The 22,014-nt window shown below is 43.2% G+C and overlaps 1 protein-coding gene across 3 annotated transcripts in view; it reads left to right on the forward strand.

Annotated features, from left to right (window-relative positions):
- Positions 1-22,014, forward strand: part of glra1 (glycine receptor, alpha 1) — a 69,834-nt gene that overhangs the window by 19,072 nt on the left and 28,748 nt on the right. The window contains exons 3-4 of one of the 3 annotated variants that reach the window (XM_088382791.1): positions 6,347-6,456; positions 15,746-16,439. In XM_088382791.1, coding sequence (XP_088238917.1) covers positions 16,369-16,439 — 71 coding nt within the window. In that variant the 5' untranslated portion in view covers positions 6,347-6,456; positions 15,746-16,368. Of the gene's footprint in view, positions 1-6,346; positions 6,457-15,602; positions 16,440-22,014 lie in introns of those variants that run through there. The other 2 variants (XM_088382706.1, XM_088382870.1) reach the window with 2 other exon arrangements.

Raw genomic sequence — 22,014 nt, forward strand, 5'->3', positions numbered from 1 at the left:
ATTAAAAGGAGCTAACTGGATCAGAAAGGAGTTAATGCCCCGTTCCAGGAAAGTGGTCCGGGTTAGGGTTTCTGATGTCTGATTAGGAAAAGTGCACTGAGAGATCCAAGTTGCTACGTTGGAGAAAAAAAAAATCTTCAACCGGACTTCATCGAGTTGACTCTATGAGACGTCTACAGAATATCAGGAATATGGAAGTGGAGCTAATAAGAAGCTTATGAAGCTACTAACAAGAACCAAAACACAGATCACGAAATGGAACAAAGAGAGCAGGAAGTTGAATTGACCTAAAACAGGAAGTAAAACGATGAAGGAAGCTGGCATCTTTTCAGATGCTTAATGGGGACTTCCTTGACTTCCTACACAGAAGGCACACCAGTCAATCACACGGAATGTGCATGCGTGAATGCACACACACGTCAATTATTGGATGTTTTGTGGTAATAGAAGGAAAAGTTGACATCGTATGACGGGAAGTCCTCATCTGCCTGCTAGCGTATGAGTGGAGGTGTGTGTGCGTGTGCGTGCGTGTGTGTGTGTGTGTGGCACAGGCACACTGAAACGTCAGCTATTTACAAGTCCAATATTTTCCAGCACAGTCAACAGTTGCCTGGAGGCACATAGGAAGATCCCATTTGGCTCTCCCGCCTCCATAAGCACACACACTCACACAAACACACATGCACGCACTTGGGGATAATGAACTATTTCAAGAAAGATTAAAATGGAGAAAGCGTCTATTGGCTTATATCAGAGGCTGACGAGTCTCTGGAGCGCCATGTGAACTTAATTCATCGAACACACACACACATGCACGCATACAATAGTTACCGACACACATATAACTACACACGCATACTTTAGATTTAGTGCTTAAAGTGCTGCTAAAGTTGATTGAAGTCATCGTTTAATTGAAGACTGAAGATATTCTTCACTTTCATTGTGCCCAATGACCGACCGTCTTATGGCAAATGTATTTTAACCTTTGCAGCCGCTGATAAATAAACGGTAGCGTTAATCTAGTGACTGAATATTGCGAGATTTTTATAGAACAATTTTCCATCTTTCAGCAGACATAATATAAAATGCAATGTTTATCATTCATACTTTATGTAAAATAATTCTAGTCTTGTCCTGGTACTTGCCCTTGCACTAATACCAGCGCTTGCGCCAAATATATTTTCTTTTATAAAGGCAAAAATATTGTATAGTTACAAATGGGATGAGAATGAATTTGAATTACATTTGGACGGCTTGTGTATAGATTGTGTGAGAAAGTCGTCGTTTTTCTCTTGTGTTGCCGCATGAGGGAGAAGCAGGATGATTTATTTCTTGTTCTGGTTGCTCCATATCCTGCTTTGTTTCCCGCTCACGCTGTTCTCGTGAGACCATTGGCGCCTCCTGGAAAACGACGGACTCAAAGATGAATGTGACGAAGAAACGTCTCTTTTGGGATTTTCAATGAACCAAAGTTCTTTGCGGAGAGTTTTCGTCGTGGTTCTGAGGCGTAACGTTCTGTGTTAGGGTTGCATAAAGGTGGTTGTGCATAGTAGTTTTGTTTATATAGTGTTTCTATGTCGTGATGGTTCTGTTTAGTCGAGCTGTATAGTTTTTGGCATTGACGTTTGTAGGTGTTTGTGCTGTTTCGTTCCGACCGGGTCCGTTCAGCACTGCAGGCTTCATTTATCACCGTAGCGCCGCCCAAAGTGGGGGGAGAAGGGCATTGCGGTGAGGGGGCGGGGGGCATTTCATTGGTTACGGGCGCGCTGGTCCGTCGAGCCAATCAGTGCTCTCGGTTCAGCAGCTTCCCGCGGCCCGTGATGAAGCCATTAAAGATGGCTGACTGAGGCCAGATGGTCGTCAGCAAGCGGGGAAGATGGAGGGCGAGGGGAGGGAGTGCGAGGACGCAGCAGAGACAAGGTCAACGCAGGGAATTGGATCATGCACACTTCATGTACATACGTTACATGCTAAAGTACATCACACACCAGATTTTTGCGTTGATATGTCAGGTTACGAGTGCCGCCAATTTAGCAAGTTTCCCATTTTTCCGCCACCCAGAGATTCTGCTCGTCTGGATATCCGGATCCAGATTTTGTTGGTGGTAGATTGTATGTTCCAGACTCCCGCCAGATCTCTTGATCATTTGGGTTAAATCTGCCAGCGCATACAATTCCTGGTCTCGATCTTTGTATCCCTTGGTCGAGATCTTCTGGTTCGGATCCCGCGATTTGGCATTTTAGGTATTCATTCCCCATTCCATATATCTTAATTTACTACATGGCTTGTTTGATTTTGTTTTCTTCGTTCTGATCTCTTCTGCCAGATGTCCGGGTCTGTGTCTTTTGGTCTCTCTCTAGAACAAATTCTACGTCTTTAGCTCAAATGTCAAGTCAGTCTTATTCTACAGAACACAAACTCATGGGAGCGCAAAACAACGTATTCTTTAGAGCTTTTTAACAGATGCTTGCATAATATCTTGGGAATTCACAGACTGCAAACGGGCTATAAAGAGCTGTAGAAAACAAATCCTAATGTAGATCAGTTGGAAAAAAACAACCAGACAGTCTTTATCCTGGAACCTCGCTGTAAGGGGCGGCCTGCAAGATTCACCGTGGCCTACAGTTCTGTATATTCATCTACACATCCAGCACATGTGTTAATTGGGTTTTTGTATGAACACACTCCCTCAATAGCAGAGAGTCCCCTTGAATGAAGAAGTTGCTTGTCGCTTTTCTGCATGCAGGCAAGCACTTTATGGATGCTCGTTGCCCCTTTCATGCACGCACGCTTTATTTACAACCTTCATGTGTGCGTTCGTGTGTGTGTGTGTGTGTGTGTGTGTGTGTGTGTGTGTGTGTGTGTGTGTGTATGTGCATGCATGTGCAATATTACCAGAGTGAATTTGAAATGTTTCTCTCTCCCGCAGCTGCGAAGCATGTTTCATTTTAGAAATGACATTTTACATGAGAAATGACATTTTCACGGTGATTTATTAATAATTAATTAATTGTTCCGCCTCACCGTCGCTAATGCCACGCGCCACGGTGACATCCATCATGGAGCGTGGGGTGCGGGCAAAATATCAGAAAAAAAGCTTCACACAGTTGAGATGTAGAAAAAGAACAGAATGCTGAATAGAGCGTAGGAAAATATTTCATTTCAATTAAAATGACAACTAAATCAGCAAATACTCACACAAACAAACAATGAATGCAAGGAAGGAAGGTGGACTAGCTGGTCTTGTTGAAGATCCGTTGGGTCGTCGAATGTCAGATTTAGGTGGGCAGTGCAGTATTAGTCTCAGCTGGGAAACAGCGGACTGGGTCTACACTCTCTGCAGGGTCCTCTATGGGAGAGTCTGCACGTGTTTTGTGGACTGGAGATGGTCTACAGCAGGGGTGTCAGTCATTTTTTTTCGCGGGCCGCATTGTAGTCATAGCTTCTTTCGGAGGGCCAGTATGACTGTCAACCCAAATAAATGTATGAGTATTACATACAGTTGAAGCTACGAAACAAACGGACAAATAACTCGTTTTCAAATCAGACGAGTCAAAACTGGTCAAATATATATATATATATAAAAAAAAAAGATATTAAAAGTGAAGACAATTTGCAATTCTAGTAAGGACCCACGAATTTGATGCACAATTTGTCTTCGCGGGCCACATAAAATGATGTGGCGGGCCGTATCTGGCCCCCGGGCCTTGAGGTTAACACCTGACGTTTGGCTGAAAGTGGTCAGAACCCCCCCCAAAAAAACACCCACAAGATTCTGAATATGCATGGCTGAAATGAGTTGGCTATGATGGTCCCCGGGATGGAACTTGTCTTTCACTTGACCTGAGATCGTCTTGAGATCCCCATGAAAGAGTCAGATGAAGTGGCTGAGGAGAGGAAAGTCAAAGCTTCTCTGCTAAAGATGCTGCCTCCAATGAGCCCACCCCCAGATAAGCAAGCGCAGGATGGAGCATCCAAGACAATGGAATTGCCTTTGGACTCATTCATTAATTCACTTATCACAATTTATTTTCAGGGGCCTTTTTAGTCATTCCACAAAAAGAAATCAAATCTACTGTATCTTGATTAGGGAGTAGGAAATGAGTGAATCATTGGCAACGCAGCCTTTGTCTTTTTCTTTGACTTCCCTGCGGCGTCACATTCATCAGCGACAGCACAATAATAAAACCTACTTTGTGTGCGCGTGCGTGTGTGTGTGACTGTGCATGAGTGTTTGAGTGTGCCTGTTTTTTGTACGTGTGTGGACTTTCATACTGTGTTTTAACTAACACTCCTCCATAAAGTTTGAAGACTTCAAGCTGTGCTGTCCATTTGTTGTAATGTGTTGAAATAGTGCAGTGTGTGTGTGTGTGTGTGTGTGTGTGTGTGTGTGTGTGTGTGTGTGTGTATTGGTCCGTAGCCAAAAGCCCCATTTCGATATTGGCCTTCTTCATGTCCTCACCACGGGAGGCTGAACATTTAACACCTCACACCTTGTACAAGGTTACATCCTCATTCCGGGGCAACCAATGACAAGATGAGTGTGTGTGTGTGTGTGTGTGTGTGTGTGTGTGTGTGTGTGTGTGTGTGTGTGTGTGTGTGTGCGCGTGTGCGTGTGTGCGTGTGTGTGTGTGTGTGCGTGTGTGTGTGTGGTTGACTGGGTGTGATTTTATCCATCGGTAACAGTCAAATGTAAGGGGGTGAGAACATTTGCAATGTTGTTTTTTATGTGCACTCAGCGCCGCTTGTTGGTTATCAGCTTCTCTCGTTAAAATGTGGACGTCGTTAAAAAAAAAGGAAAACGATGAGTCAGCTTCATAACCGACATCATCTTCATCGGGATGAGGAAGTCAAACAAAATGTCCGACTGCTTGGAGGCATGAGGGAACGGTGGAAGAGTGATGACTGAGATTTGGTGGCATGGTTAGAACGTTGAGACAGAAAATGGGAATGATCGATGAAAGTAGGGGAAACGGATGGAATGGAACATTCCAGATTTAATCTCCAAACGCAAACTAAATTCGACGTGTAGTAAATTATCACATTATAGCTAATCGATTATCAAGTTATTTGCTATCCATATTTTTTCAATCGAGTCATTGTTTAGAGATCTTTAAATATCAGCCTCTCAGCAAATATCTGTTTCTTTTTCTAAATTAGACTATCGGTTTTATTTTCGAAAACCACAATCAGCATTTTTACCAATTTTCGCCCGTGTTACAGAGCAAATTTATCACAATATATTTGTGTTGTTTTTTTTTTTTAAATGATGTTGGACTAAAGAATTTGCAATTCCAACTTTTCCGAACTCTGTTCATCCATTAATCGACAAGCGAATCAAAATATCCTATAATGGTTGTCTCAACACGACACAGCGTATGTAAGAAGAGCGACTAAAACGCTGCACCTCCTTTCTGCCAAATGCCAAATTTCTTTTGTAGCAGATGTGTGCGTCAGATGCCCCCAAGGTTTAAAACGACTCCCGCGGTAAAGATTGACTCTCATGCACTGACCTCGATCTCCTCCTCCTCCTCCTCACTGCTCACATTCTGTGTTTCATTCCGACACGGTCGCTCTTGTCGGGGACGTGAGCAGATGGACGTTAAACGAGCTCCTGACGTCACTGGGCCAAAATGATGCTGTTGCCACGCCGACAAAGCGCTCAGCTAATTGGCGCGCTTCGCTCAAGCGCCAAACGACCCCTTTCTGCCATTCTGCCACTAAGAGACGGCGACCAGACGGGAACGTCCCGACCTGGTCCGCCGACGCCCTCCAAGCGGGGTTAACGAGCCAGCTCATTCTGATGGACACGCCTCATCAAAGATACGCTATCGTCCTGCTCACCAAGTCTCAGTTAAGATTCACCCAAAACAACACCTTTAAATCAAAATGTCCGTCTACCTGTTCAATTCCTGTCCTTTTGATATATCCGGTTGGGATCAACATTTCTACCAACTTGAATATTTTCTTTTTTCAACTCTCTCTCAATCTTCATCCAGTTTTGACATCAACTCCGCCCCACATTAGCTGGCATAGCCAACAAAAAATCTCTTTGTCTTGGATGCCCGCTTAAGATTGGACCTCGTTCATATATATTACAGTCTGAAAGACAATTGGTCTATATCAATCAAACATAATGATTAGAAGAACTAAGATTAAGCAGAAAGATGTTTCTTAGCATTGACTCAAAAGGACAGCAGATGCTGAAGAAGAAGACAAGTCAGGTCTTCGCAGGACATTTTCCACAATAAAATCTTGTGCATCTTTTTATGTTGTGTGAAAATCACAACAGTGCCATAAAAAGCGACAAATATGTAACAATAACATGCTTTTTACTACACGGCAGATGGCGCCGGCGCCAGCGCTACGCTCCATTTTGCAAGCGCCGCCTCTGCAGTACATGTTACCCAGCCAGCTCGGATCAGACAAAACTCAGCCATTCATCATCACCATCAGGTACATTCCTGCTTGATGCTTCTGTTTTTTTTTTAGCTATTCTCCTACCAGGGCCTCAACTAATGTATATTTTTATATATAAGATTGGATCATCATAAGTCATACCTATAACCATACAATGTAAACATTTAAATAATTCTTCTTTTCAGAGATTATTAAATCAGCACTGATTTTTCCTCATATAAAAAAATGCAACTTTGAAAATTCAGCCCCTGAAGCCAGTTTTACCTAGCAACATAAAATCTATGGAGTGTAAACCCCCCCCAAAAAATATAGCCATGACTGCAAAGACACAGGGAGTCCACCATTTTGGTTGAAAGAAAACTTGTTAGGCTAAACTGACATAGTTGTACTAACCCATTTATTTATTTATTTTTGTACCCAAGGCTAGTTTGATTTTGGAACATGAAATGAAGTGGACGAGTAGTCCCACCGAAACATCTTAACAAGAAATGGCGTAAAAGACACGGAAAGTCTGTCATTATGGTTTGAAACGGCCATTTAGGGGTCACTTTCCAGGAATCCTTCATAAGTCCACTCTTGAAGCGCAGTTCACTCGTATCACATCGTCCATCTTTCACGAGAGTGTCCTTCACCTTGTAAGCTGCGATTTACATCTGGCGAGCAGACACGTCTCGGCAGCGGACTTGACGTCTTCACAAGCTGGGATGTTTCCGGTCGTGACGCCCGACTGGTCTCGGTGACCTCGCGTCACAATGTTTTACATCCAACGCCGCTGCGGCGCCTTGGCGCTGCGCACACACCTGAGAAGCCGCTTTGTCCACAAACGCCTAAGACGGGTCGTTCCATACGCTCGTTGCTATTTGGAGCGTGTATGAGGGTCAAAGCAGCGCCTCCCCCACCACTGCCATATTTGCCGCCTTCCCTGCAGAGTGCAAGATTCCGTCTTGACGTCTCTCTGGCTGTTGGATGAGGCATCTATGTGCCATATGGACGCAGAGGGCTGTTTGGATAAACGTTCCAGCGGCAAAGCAGCCTTTGCTGGAACGCACAAAGAAGATAGACAGTCCATATACCGTATATATATATTACCGTAATTTCCGGACTATAAGTCGCGGTTTTTTTCATAGTTTGGGTGGGGGGGCGACTTATACTCAGGAGCGACTTATATATGTTTTTTTTCACAAATGTTTACTTGATCATTAAGACATCACTTACTTACAAGTATAGTTGACCACTTCCCATGTTATTTTTAGTATAGTTGATCACTTCACATGCTTTTATATCTTTATCTTGAACATATTCAAAACATAAAAAAATAGAGAAAACATCAAATAAAGCAATTAACCCTTTAAAGCACCGTATCCAAGTCCACTGTCTGCTGTATGTACACTTGCTCCATTTTTGCTCCTCTTATATTTATTATTATTATTATTTGTTTATCATTTATTCAACACTCTTATTTATTCATTGTTTGTGCCTTCTTGGGTTTTTTTGTGTTGCTTCTATGCATATGTGTACTATCTCACCGAGGGTGATTTTGATTTTTGTCGAATAAATTGCCCCCAAAATGCGACTTATACTCCAGAGCGACTTATATATGTTTTTTTTCACTTTTTGGGGCATTTTATGGCTGGTGCGACTTATACTCCGGAGCGACTTATAGTCCGGAAAATACGGTAATAGTAATAGATTTGAGTTTTTCTTGAAATTATTTCTGGTATTGAATGAATACAACAAAGGACAGACTATACTTATATGCATGAATTTGAAATTCAAAAGAAATGCACAAGGAAATAAGAAACCTAAACATTTGTGCAATATAGTGATAGGTTTTCGGAATTATTGTCTTGGTGGAGTGAATTAAATTCTAATCCCCATTAGTGATGGATGTATTCCAAAGCAAACGTAATCTGTATGTGATTGCTTTTACGGTATTGTGCAAAATGAACATCAAATGTACGTAATGATCATCTGGTTTGAGGCAAACGTTTGATTTTTTTACATTATTTTACAAATTTTGTTTTGCAAGCTTGTTGAACGCGTGTCAAGTGATTTAACAGCGCTTCGTTTCGATTGGTGTAAACCTAGCCAACATGGATGCCATGAAAGTTTGCGACCTAAAACAGCTAAAAGTTGTTTTGCGTCACACTTAAGTCGAGCAATCTTCCCATTTGATTCCTAATTCTTTTTACCCCTTGAAAATTAATCAACAAACATGTCTGATCACAAAGCATTTTGGGATTGATTGTGATTGTAATAAATGACGACTGGTAGGCCAAGTGGCATGCGACGGGGACCCTTTTGAAAAGATGTCCCCACTGTCATCAGTTATTGGACAAAATGGTAACGCTCATTGAATAATAGAAGGTGTCAGGCGGGGCTTTGACAAATTGTTCCGTGATGCTTTGCTGTAATTTAAAGGTGCTCTCTTGACTTGATGGCAGTAGGGATGGATTTAATTAATTCAGACGAAATGAGTTGTGTGTGTGCGCGTGCGTGGGTAAAATAATAAAATGTACAATGAGTAGAAATGGTGATGATGCTAGCAGACAGGTGCAGAACTCCCATTGCAGCAGCCCCTCTTCACTTTTTAAGCCATGTCATGAATATGAGTCAACGTGACTAAATATGCACTGAAGCCCCATTTATTGTAGGGGATTCATTCTAGGTCCATTCGTGCGTGGTAGGTGAAACTCAGCAATGTAGAGAAACCACCATCATCATCATATATGTACGTATATTATTATATGATGTGTGTATGTATATATGGATATAGTATGTGTGTGTGTGTATATATATATATATATATATATACACACATATATATACACATATATATATATATATATATATATATTTTTTTTTTGTTAATTGCAGGTCCAATCATGATTCAGAAGCAGCCCAATTGTTCTATTTTTGACATGTCCTCGTTTTCGGGTTTCACGGTCGCCGGCAGAAGACAACGTCTGTCATCTTTGGCCCGTGGGGCAAGTTGACCTTTGCCCCGCACAGTGTGCGCTGGCATGTCAACCGGCGCGGCTCTCGTACGACGTGACTCATGTGAGAGGACGAAGCGTAACATCGTTTAAAGCCTCGTCTTCCTCGTCCTCGTGTCTGACATGACGGCGGCGTTGTCGTGACGACGGCAAGACGGGAGAGCTTTTCCTGTATTCGGCGAGGGCCGGGCCCCTGGGCGGCGCGTCCACGTCTAATGAGTCCAACTCATCCGGCTCGTCCGTCATCCGCCATCAGCGTCAGGGCCGGCCGGCGCACGCAGCTTTCCTTACCTTCAGCGCACACGAGTGGAAGTGACGCTCCTCCTGCTCGCAGCAGCATATGGCCGCCAGTGGCGGGCCCAGTCCGCTTTACGCGAGTCGACAGCCGCAATTACGTAACGCCTCTCCTCCGTGAGCCCCGCCGTCTTTCACATCCTACTCGTGTGTTGTTTCGCTCCATAGCCAACGTGCGCACATCTCGGTCTTCGCACGCCAGGCAAGGTGAGGACGCATCGAAAGGGACGTCGCTGATATAGAAGTGAGACGGCGTCTTAAAACTCAAACTTGGAGGATCATTTGCCGGCTGCAGTACAATATCCCCAAAAGGCCCCAATGAGCTTTCACTTCCTGTCGCTTCTGTCCATGACATAATGAGACTCAATAGGGGACACAATGGCACAAAATTTTACCCAATGCTAAATGATGAAGTGCCATTGGAGGCTTTATGGGACACTAGGGTTAGGGTTACTATGGTTTCAAACAAGAGTTAGGGTTTCAAAGTAGGGTTTACAACTAGGCTTAGTGTTTCAAAGTAGGCTTTACAACTAGGGTTACATACATACGTACTAGGTTTACGGTTTCAAAGTAGGGTTTGAAACTAGGTTTAGGGTTTCAAAGTAGGCTTTCATACTTGGGTTAGGGTTTCAGAGTGTGGTTTAAAACTAGGGTGAGGGTGTCAAACTAGGGATTCAAACTAGGGCTAGGGTTTCAAACTAGGGTGAGGGCTGTAAGCCTGAGAGCCACAAGGTCATTCATTGTTTTTGGGTGACGTACTTCCATTTTTTTCCTGTAGTTCTCCAACTTTCCTCTCTGTCTTTTCATGTTTGTGCATTATATTATCAGTGATAAAGTCTCCCATGCATCTTTTAGTGCGACAGTAGTGCTTAGCCCTTGTGTAGGCCTTAATCGATTGATTGAAAGCTCTAACATTGTGGATTTTAACTGTTAGGTAGTTAATCTAGTGTGCGTGTGCGTGTGTGTGTGTGCGTGTGTGATGTTTTAAAAGCAGATGCTGAAGCGGTTGAAAAAAAAAGATTTTTTCTCGGTTTAAAGTGTAGTTTGAGGAGCACGCACAGGCTGCACAATGAAGAATAACATGAATATGTATGTGTATGCTACGTCAAGTAAATATTTGCAATTAGCCCGCTGCGCTACATTAGCGACAGCACGTTCACTCATGCGTGCCGCCATCTTTTATGGATGAGACCAAAGCAGCGTTAAAAGTTGCTCGTCGGGCTAAAACCGGAACGTCCCGCTGCAAATATTCATGCAAAAATAACCGCAATGAATACGTCTCCCATCAAGTGTGAAGACAAATACGCAAAAGGAGCTTTTGTGTTGTTGTTTTATTCCTCTTTGGTGGGAGTGCATGTGGATGAAAAAAGGCCATCTCCGGCCGGCGCCGCTGCATCTGTTGGCGCTGCCCGCGGGAGCACAGCTGGGCTTTCGGCCTTGGCGGGACAATGCAGACGGGCGCGGGACCACCAATCGCTTCTGCTTTCATAAGCCGCACGTGGAGGACGGGCACTCGTGTTGTGCGCCAGTACGGATGATTGCCGACACCATGATGCGTTTCCTCAAAAACTATCACGGCAGCTTTATTGATTCCTTGCATGTTAGCAGTTTAGTAATATCGCAAAAATCACTTCAGAAATGTGCAACTAAAGCCAAAATTAATCCATTAATTGAGAATTATTTTAAAAATCAACTAAGTTATTTTTACCTTAGAATTGTCCAAATCCTCTCATGTCAGCTACTTATACATTCATTATGTCGTCAAGTTAGGTGAGTACAACGTCTCTCTTGTGTGTTGTTCGTTATTTAGTTATTCTCATCACTATACCAAATAAACATTGGTAAATTGGGCAACATGATTTCATAATACACTTTCATGCAAAATAAAATTTGATCTGATGATTCGATTAATCGATTGGATAATTGAGCTCTATGCGCAACAATGACTTGATGACTCAACCGTTACCACATTGATCGGCATCTATTTTGAAAAGTGATCGTTTCGAGGCCTTGTCCAAATCTATGGAATTTTTGCTGCTTAGCAGTCAGTAATCGTTTACAACCACAGGGCTATCATACCAGCCCATTGTGATGCTAGCCCATGCCTGGACAGTTGTGATTGAAAACATGGCAGGCACCAGAAAGGCAGTTTTTCATTGAGAAATTATTTGCATGCAAATGAAAAAAATTCAAATTGAAATGTTCTATAAATTGCAAGAGCACTACAAAATGGCCACCTCATTATATGCCACTTCTGTAACATGTAATTCCCAACGCAGGCCATGACATCCATGTGCTAGCATCTTTCCAGCTTCCCATTTTAGTTTTGTTTGTTTTTGTTCCTTTTTGGCTTTGTGTGTGTCGTTTGCGCTTGCGAGCAGGTTAGCATGCGAGCCCCGGGCGGCTAGTGCAGCCGCTCTGACAAGGTCAAAGTTCCTTTCACATTCTTCTGTCATTTTGCGCTTATTTTCTTTTCCTTTCCTGGGGCCGACCTTCACTGCAGCAACCACGTTGTTTCCAAACAACATGACAAAAAAAACAAAAATCCAAATCCATTTCTCTTCCTCTAGTCTTACATGAATTCCTGAGCAGCCGGGCTGCAATTTTGTGGATTTTGTGATAATAGTTTGCCCTTACTTCCAAATGAAGTCAGGTCAATGAATGTGCTGCTTGTTTTCCTTTCTTCCTCTTTTGGCTGGCTGTAAAAACAAAAACAAATGACAGTACAACAGTAACAGTACTTCTTTATCAGAAAATGAGTAACTTGACCGATTTCTCTGCTCCGCTTTGTGGAGTAACGTCAAAGCAAACTGTTAGCTATGCTAGTTGGCTAGTTTGCGAGTTGTGGGTCTCGGTAGCACATTTGTCCAATTTTTGTAGACACGCTAACTCTCGTAGCCGCTTGCAATGTTCATTTTAGGACGTTATAGGAATGAATTTATTAGAACGTGCATATGCAGCAAACGCTCACTTGTAACAACTAACAACTCAGGCTAAGTCTAGCAACTCTACGACATACAAAGATTGTCTTGCATTCAACATTTATCACTTCCTTTGTACTCATTTTGTATTAGATTAAGTTATGGATTTTACCCGTGGCATGCCAAGACATTGCCGAAAAAAGAACAAAAAGGACAAATAGCAGTTTTTTTCTTTTTGTAAATAAGAAAAATAGTTTTCCGAATTTAATCAATAAAGCCAGTAAATGGCCCGCCCTTGCAATGTGTATCTAAGCTATTAAAATGAAATTTATGTTCCCTTACATGTTGATGGATTTTGTAAGCAAGAAAGATGGTCAGACGATCATCGACCCTTTTCCACTTCATTTTTATGCAGTTGTTTTTTAAACCTGTAGGTATACACCGCAAATACATATTTTTTATTTTCTCTCTCTAGCTCCGACGGAGGATGCATTATAACGGCCAGTGTTTTATTCATGAGCGCCATCATTGTACGGCTAGAGGTCGTCTCCGTCCTGCACCGCTACGTTCCAACTAATTACCTACGTGTGTGTACGTGTGTGTGCGTTCTTGTGCGTGTGTGCGCTAATAGTTTTCCTTTAGCTCCATTCAAGCGAGCTGTTATCTGGGATTAAAAGCTCTCTCTCAAGCATACAATTGATGACCTTGGAACCTGCCAGTGTTTGACCTTGACGCCTTACCCGTGTCGGCGTTATGAGTCGGGCTCTCATGGACCCAATCCGGCCAGGCATTTATTTCTCTTCTTATTGGGTAGCTTTGATTGCCACCCCCTCCAACATTGGTCATTGGTTGATTTTGAAATATTGGATCTTGATCACGAGGCCCTCGTTTTAGTCAAGTTGTCTACATGTTGAGCTGACATTCACACGGACAGGAAGGTCACACAAGATACTTCCTGTTGGTCTACCTGAAAATGGTCACTCAGGACTTAGGTAATGACAGGTACCTGTGTTCTGAGTTTGATCATGTGATGACTTTTATAAAATATCTTTTAATTTTCATTCCTTTATTCACCAACAGTTTCAAATAGCAGAAAATGCACAAACTGGTGATAATTCATCTCTGGTTTTGTTCATAATGATTGATTGATTGATTGATTGATTGATTGATTGATTGATTGATTGATTGATTGATTGATAGAAAATCTGTCGAGAGTTTGGAAATTCCAAATATGATCTTTAAGTGTAACAAAATTCTGAGTCAAAACTTGATAATCAATTGGATGCCGATTAATCGATGAATTCTGTTCCCCCTCTATTCCTAACTGACCGATTCTGTTCTGATTTTCTGATTGTTATTTCAGTGCTCGTTGTGGGCTTTCGTTCCCTAATAAAGAGTCTGCTGCGTCATGACATCAAACTCAAAAAGTGTGTCGCTGTGGTGGATGCGCACACGCTCATACACACACACGCTGTAGTAAAGGTCAGATTTTGTTTTTACAGCTTGAAGAAAATGAAAAGCGACAAAGCACCTTTTGCCCAATTGACTGCAAAGCCTCCTTTTCTCTTTGTTCTACTTAGTGTAGGTGAGTCGAGCCCTCTAGCGCTGTCGCTTTGACGCCAAACACCTCCTCTTTCATGCATGCTATGGAAATGAGGACGGTGAAAATGGCGTGGTGTAAAATTCCCGAAGATTTATTAGCGGGGCTAAATGAAGAAAGGAAGCACGTCTCCGTGTCACAGCCATTACATCTTTGCTTTTTGGAGGAGGCAGGTTAGCAATTTTCGCAGTCCTCCAGATTATTTTTATTTCGGTAAACTACTTTATGTTTGCGGATGATTAAATTCAACAATAGAATAACAGATTGTTTTTAGTCGCAGTTCTACTTTGAAGGAAGAATTTTGGAGCATGTTTGTTGTTGTCTTTGTTGTCTTTTCAACCTGCTGGTCCGCGTGTGGCCCCGCCCCCTGGTTGCCTTCCTGACCTACTTGCGAACGGATCACCACTCTCACCTTGATGCCCTCTGACCTTTCATCCTTCTCAACAGGATAGAAAGATTAAAAAAAAATGTGGTGTGGCCGTCCGAACGGAATTGTTCTTTCAACCTTCACCTCAGCTGCATCAATTCACATTGATTTCATGAACGCCTTTTTTCAGCTTCATCAAATATCCTTTTAAAAACGCTGATTTCGGATAGCTTAGGAGCGAGCCCCAAAAAGAATGAATTGATTTTATGATTTTATGAATTGATGAATTGATGAATTGATTTTACTTTGTGTTATGAGTACTAATTCCAGTTGGAATCGAGCAATTGGGGCACTGTAATGCTTTACATGTGTAAAATTTAACCCGATTTGTCATTAAGGAATCCATGTTCAAATTAATTTTCATATTAATAGATAACTGTATAAATCATTAAACTAATTTACTGTACTTCTAACTATTTATCCGTCCATCCATTTTCTGAACCGCTTATCCTCAGAAGGGTCGCGGGCATGCTGGAGCCTATCTTAGGTGACTTTGGGGTGTAGGCGAGGGTACACCCTGAATCAGCCAATTAATTGCAAGACTTGTAACAGAATTTTCAATACGTAGTGATAAAATATAATATTCGTTTTAGGTAATGAAACCATGCAAATTATTATTATTATTTTTTGGGAGAAGTTTCATAAAACTGAGGCTCATCTTAAAACTCAGTGCTCAGTGGGGCATGCGACCAAATCCCAGTGAGTTGAATACATAATTTTTACTAAATGATTTACATTGAAAGAACGTGACGAAAAAAATCATTGAGTTGATTTCAAACTGTATTAGATGTTAATGACGTCAATTTATTATGACGTCTCATGAATATGAGCGTGGCGTTGCCTCCAAAATCGCTGTGCAGTTTGAATGACGTTTGTATCGGCCAATCAGCAGTGAAGGTCTTCCGCCAGCGGGCCAACAGTGGTGCTGGTAGGCGTGTCTTAAACGGGGCGGGACTGGCGCTTAGTTTGCTAAATGACTGCAGCACGAGCATCACACGCGGCCGCGGCGTCCCTCCTGACGTGACGAGTGACGTGAACGGCGTGGCGCTTCCTTCCTTCCTTCCACTCAACTTGCTCTCGTTGGCAGCGGTGTGGACGGCAGCGGCGGCGGCGGCGGCTGGAGCAACGGCGGACGCGCACGGAGCGGCAGACGCGGCGCGCATGGGAGCGTCCGCCGGTGCGTCAACACACCATGGCTGACGACCGCGCGGGCCGCTGACGTGCACGGCACCGAGGACCGGCGGCATCCTCGTCCTCACCGTGGGGTGGCCACTCTGACACTTGGATTAACACTTTGCAAGACTGCCCTCCCCGGCACCCCCGCGAAGGAATATGGCTCGTTTTCCCGCCAGCTGCCAGGATCTGTAAGCAGGTGGAATTCCTCTTCCTCATCCTCCTCTTCCTCCCATCCCACTCTGGAGCCCCAACACGGACGCCCCCTTACTGCCTCGCCCACCCCGCCCCGCACCCCCTTTTTCCCGAAGAGGACACAGGTGTGATCGCATGGCCGCCGTGGTCTGACGGACCCTTTTGCCCCCCCGCCCCCGTTCTCCCCGATTCCCAAGTCAGTCACCTTGGAGGTCCTCAATCCCACACCTGAGCCACTCCACCTCACTCTTCCTCCTGAAGGTGAGATTCTGGCTGGCAGAGTGTGACCGCCCCCCCCCCCTCCTTTGCCCCCACCCCTGCCCCTCTCCCCCCCAAAACAAAATGAGACTCTCCAAAATGTGTCGGCTCAACGCGCTCAGCATCTACTTGTGGGAGACACTCGTCTTCTTCAGGTAAGGACAACCGGCGCGCTCACAAAATCAGTGCAAATGGGAATGTTTGTCCCTTTTTTGGATGGGAGGGGGCGGCAGCCATTGGGTGCAGGAGTGCGACCCAGAGCTAGGGACAGTCATGTTATGGTGGATGTCTTGACCGATGGGAAGTCACACTTGGGCATGACTGGAATGATTTTGCACATCGTTGTAGCAGCACAGTAGAAAAGTGGTTGGCCGGTCTGCTTTGCACTGTCAAGGTTCTGGGTTCCGATCTTGCTTCATTAAACACAATGCAACTGATTTGTGGGTGTGATTGCCTGGCAACCATTCTGATAGTTGGCTCTTTTATGTGTGACTGCTTTGTCAGATGGCGACCATTCAAGTGTTCACTCAAGTGCACTGACGTTGACTTGCGACCAGTCCATCATTTGTATGTCCAGGGTTCTTCATTGAATGGCAACCAATCAGTTGTTTGTCTACACATGCGCTGACATTAGATGGTGACCAGTCTGTTTGTCGTCAATGTGTGACTGACGACCAGGCTGATGTTTTTCAATAAATACTGTGGCACAATCTGATGAGCATTAATTTGCCCTAACATTAACTGACAACCAGTCATTTTAATTCACGTACTAGGGTCTGACATTGATTGATGATTTTGGTCGTATATTTGCCTTGACATTGTCTTGCAACCAGTCCAGGATGTTCCTCGCCTCACCTCGTTTTGTCCTGAGTAGTCTCAATCCTGGTCATTTTTGTGGCTCTATTTTGAGTCCAAATCCATCTTGTATACGCTCTGGTGTTATTACTCCCGGGTTCTGGTTTAGATCATAGTTCTGGTCACGGTTTTTGTCTATTTTCTTTTTTCGCTCACATTCTCCTCAGAGACACATTTCCTCACGCCACTGGTTGAGTCATTGTCCTCGTGCCCATCATCCACTGCGCCATTGGATGCCGCGGCCGCTTTGGACTGTAGAACCGAGAAGGACAGGACAGCTTGCTTCTGAGGGAAGGGCAAGAAATTTCATCAGCCCCAATGCTAGGGGTGGGAAATTCTGCCATTTTATTAATTAGATTTTATGATATGGAAAAAAAAATCACTTTCCTACGAACGTTTTACATTTAAAATGTGCTCCAAATTTTAAAATTATTTAAAAAAAAAATTCCCCTAAAAATGAATTGTGAGCAAGCAGGTCAACAGAATAAAATTATAATTTCAACCATCGATTCGGTTGTATTGTTGCACAAAAAGTGGGAAATGTTTTTCAATTGAATATTACAAATATTGAAAAAATACATAAAGGAATCCCAAAACCATTTGAGAAAGTTTACCCCCTATGATTGGAAAAAAAAAAAAAGAAATTCAATAAAAAGTTCAGTGAGTGACTTGAGTGGCCACAAAATGCCAAAACGGCAAAAAACTTTCTAATGAGCTTGTAGCTGCCAAAGCTTTAAATGTCAAGCCTTTGTGTGTATGTCAAGAAATACAATTTTGTGTAGAAGGGCCGCATTTGGTTTTGAAAGGTGACATTGAGCGCCAAACATAGGCCACATAGAGACAAACTTTTTTAGGTCTCCATCTGGGCATATAGAAACAAATAAGGGACTGCTGACGAGTCAGTTTTCGGACATGCAAAAAACCAATCATCAAGTGTCATCAATCCAAAACAGAAAATCTTCTTGTGGCCCCACTAGTCGACATGTGATGGGCTATATTGCGACTGATTGGCTGACCGCGACGAGTCTCGAGTCATATCACCATGCCGAGTCGTTAGACGGGGACCAATCACATCGGCTTGATTGTTATGCGCTCTTATTGAATCTCGTGATGGAATATAAATGCACATTTTTATTGTATGCAAATGTTGTGAGGGGCCTGCCGGCTCCTTCCTGCTTTATTGCGCCGCATGAAAATGATTAATACTGCTTGAATCCTCAACAGCGCACACACACACTACATTCAGCCGCAGTAAAATTCCATAACTGTATTGTTCATATCACGATTTTTTTTTTTTTTCCAGCTTCAAGCAATTCAAAACAGTCCAACGTGAAGATATTCACAATTTGATTCAGCAGCAATTTGGTTAGCCAGTTAACAGCCAGCCAATTATCGAAGAAAGTCTACAGTTATTTACGACGCACCTTGTGCATTTTAAACAACTACTACGATATGACCCTGCTAGCTTAATGCTAACAGAAATTAGCGTCTGTGTTGCGATGCTTTACATAAATGTCTCCATCACAAGTTGCTAAACGATATACAAACCAGTACTCGCCGTCATATGTTCTTTATCATCCGCATAGCGTTACTAACATTAGTGCTGTACTGATGAGCTGAAAGAGTAGTTGAAACATTATTATGAATCCCACCAGCATTCTAGGCAGGACGTGCTCAGCTGTAATATGATCGACAGATACAAAGATACAAGACCTGCCTAGAAATTTCGTGGGATTTTAAAAATATCATTAAAATGTGCTGTTTTATGTCATCCCAAAACAACTTGCAACTTTTTTAAAGAGTATTTTCAATTAGTTCAATGAGAAAAGAGGATTTGTGTTTTTAAGTCACCACTACTGTATCTACCGTATTTTTATTTATTTTTTTTTTTACTCTATTTTTCCATTCACATCTCTCGACTAATTCAAATCACTTCAAGTGTCACGTTGTAGAGTCAACCGATTCAGTTGCTGGACATCTCTTTAGCACTTGCACACAATTTCTCTGTGTTCCGCCTCTTGTTCTTCCCCAGGCAGCCGCTTAACAGTTTCATTGTTTCGAGTATTGACGCACTGGCGCGATACCTGACGTCGCCCCCGCCCGGCGTCTGGCTGCCGCAGAGGACCTTGGCATTCCGAGTGCGGCGTTTAGTTAATGAAGCGCTGTCGGGATATCGCCACCTCAGCTCCTCGGGCTTGGATGCCGTTTAATTGATACCATCACCCATTGCCCCCCCCCACCCCATCAGTACACATTGATCGTTCCATGGATGGCGGACCTGATGAATGCCTCTTTAATGCACCTCCCCACCCCCCCACCAATCTTTCCCACCAAGAACTCACCAAGACTTTCAGACTTTTCTTGGCACTTATTTGTGGAGTTTGCCTATTTACATTTGGGACACACTCCTTTTTTTTACCACAGGTTACATCATAGTCGTGAAAAGACTAAAAAAGTGGAATTTCTAAATAAAAAAAATGATTGTTCAACTATTTTTGTTTTCACGGGCCACCTAAGATGATATGCGGGCCCATATCCGGTAACTCAAAAGTGGTCCAGCACTCAAATGAGTTGGACACACTGTCAACTTACGTGGGTGGACTGGAGCGGAGTAAATTCTCTTGCGCCTCCAAGAGGTTTTGCCACTGAGCTCGGCCGGAGGCGCAAACATGTTGATCAGTGTCGGCTGATTGATTGCTGATCGATGGGTGCTTTCATCATTAGCTCGCTCGCTAGCTTGATCGGAACTAAAAGTGCAATGCCTGACCTTTTCGCACGGTTCTGAGCAGTCAATAAAAAAGTAGCGCGGGATACCTGACGTGTGTGTGTGTGTGTGTGTGTGTGTGTGTGTGTGTGTGTGTGTGTGTGTGTGTGTTCGTGTGTGTGTGTGCGTGCGTGCCTGTGTGTTCATTGTATTTGATGAGACGTTCTTGTTTCTCAAATTGTGTGTTTTGTAATTCTCCGTGCTTGATTGTGCCGCACTGCTGCAAACTGAAGTGGCCCTTGGGGCCAGTAAAGAGCTTCTTCTTCAGGATTGCACTCGTTTAAAAGAAATGTGTTTTTTTTTGTTCTTTTCCTGTATTCAGACGCTATTGATGAGACTAACGTCACGTTGTTGCACCCTCTTGCAATGGATGAGTGAATCATTTTATGACCAAATATTGAATGAATAAATTCATCATCTGTACACGGTAAAATAACACCCACCCATATTGATATGAAGTGTTTTTGAGCCCGAAGCATTATCATTTGCTAAGAATGGTTAGCCAGGTGTGTTGGGTGTATTTAGGGTGATTCTTCAGTTCTGAGTGATTTGTTTTTTTAGTGGTGTAGTGAGTTCAGATTGATTATCCAGTGGTGTGTTCAAGGCTGTGTTAAGATCTCAGGGTGTGGTGTGTTTACAGTGATTATCCAGTGGTGTGCAGTGATGATTATCTAAATTGACGTTCCTTCAGTTTGGTATGTGTTAAGACTGATTGTTCTGTGGTTTGCAGGATGGCAACAGTGATTCTCTAGCGGTTTGGTTTGTATTAATTGTGATTATTCAGGGAAGTGTTCATGGCAATTATCCAGTGGTATGGAGTGTGTTAAGAGTGATGATGAGGTGTTGTGGTACTATGTGTTAAGAGGGGGTAGTGAATACGGTTAAGATTAACTCTGGTGTAGTGTGTGTGTGTGTGTTTTCTTTTTGTAAGACTGATTATCCTATGATGTGGAAAGTATGTAGTGCTACGTATGTAGTGGTAAACAAGCCCCACCGGCTGCAAATGTGCTGGTGACGCTTGTGTGATCGCTGTGAGGCAATGATCAAGCGTGAGACACTTAATTTCTCGGACGTACATGGTTCGATAGATGGTAGGCGACAAAACAAATCCAAACATGCACTGGTGTGTTAGAATGGCGGGAATAAGAGTTGGAAAAGAACACTCTCAGCAAAATCCTAAATAGACTTCAGGTGTAGAAGCATCATTGTGTGAGTCTTTTTAGTGATCGCTAAAATGAGTTTTGAATAGAGGGATGGATTTTTTTTTAAACGACTTGTAACGAAAAGAAAAATGTCCGTTTTATCAATTACTCAAATTTGCATTTCTGATAAACCGCTGTAAAAAAATGACCCTGGTTCTGGTGTGTACATGTTTGAATGTCATGTGGGACCGGCGTGATGAGCAAGTGTCTCTGAGGGACGAGGGGGGTTGTTTGGCAAGATGAGGCCAATTAGGAGTTGAGGTCTTCAGAGGAACATAATGAGCAACACTTAGCGCTAATGATTTCAGGCCGGCCTTAGCGCAGGCCTCCCACTTGCCGCTCGCCGCCTGCACATTACGCACACACACTCATACACACACCGAGTTTCTTCTCGTTGCCATTGATCCGGAATAATCACAGCAAGCGGAACTTTGATCATAAGAGCGAGAGAACAGGAAGCGACGGCAAGGGCTTCGGCTTACAAGGCTTCGAAGCAACCGAGGTCTGCTTTCATTCCGGCGCTGTGTTGACCTTCCGTTTCATGGCGTTTGCAACCTCCCAAATGAAATAAAAACATAGAACGTGGTGTTTGTTAGTTTCCCCACTAAATCTGAGATATTTTTCTGCGGCAGTTTAGAAAGATGGAGTCTTGTCAAATGGTTGTTGTTTTTGGACAGTTGAGTCATAATGAGTTTATCCTAGCTCCATATGAATTTCATTAATAAATACACTCTTGCTCTTCATCCACAAATCTTTGCTTTTCTCTATTTGAATGGACGAGACATTTTTCTGCTCTGCGCATTTCTGAAAGCCACTAAATAGGAAATAATTCTCGATCATATAAGGTTTATTATAAATATAGCGGGGCCAGCACGAGTGCGGTTGCGCTGGTTCAAGCAAGCTGAAGGA

The sequence above is a fragment of the Syngnathus floridae genome, chromosome 1 (assembly GCF_059516105.1).
Source record: "Syngnathus floridae isolate MCC-2025c chromosome 1, RoL_Sflo_1.0, whole genome shotgun sequence".
Taxonomy (NCBI): Eukaryota; Metazoa; Chordata; class Actinopteri; order Syngnathiformes; family Syngnathidae; genus Syngnathus; species Syngnathus floridae.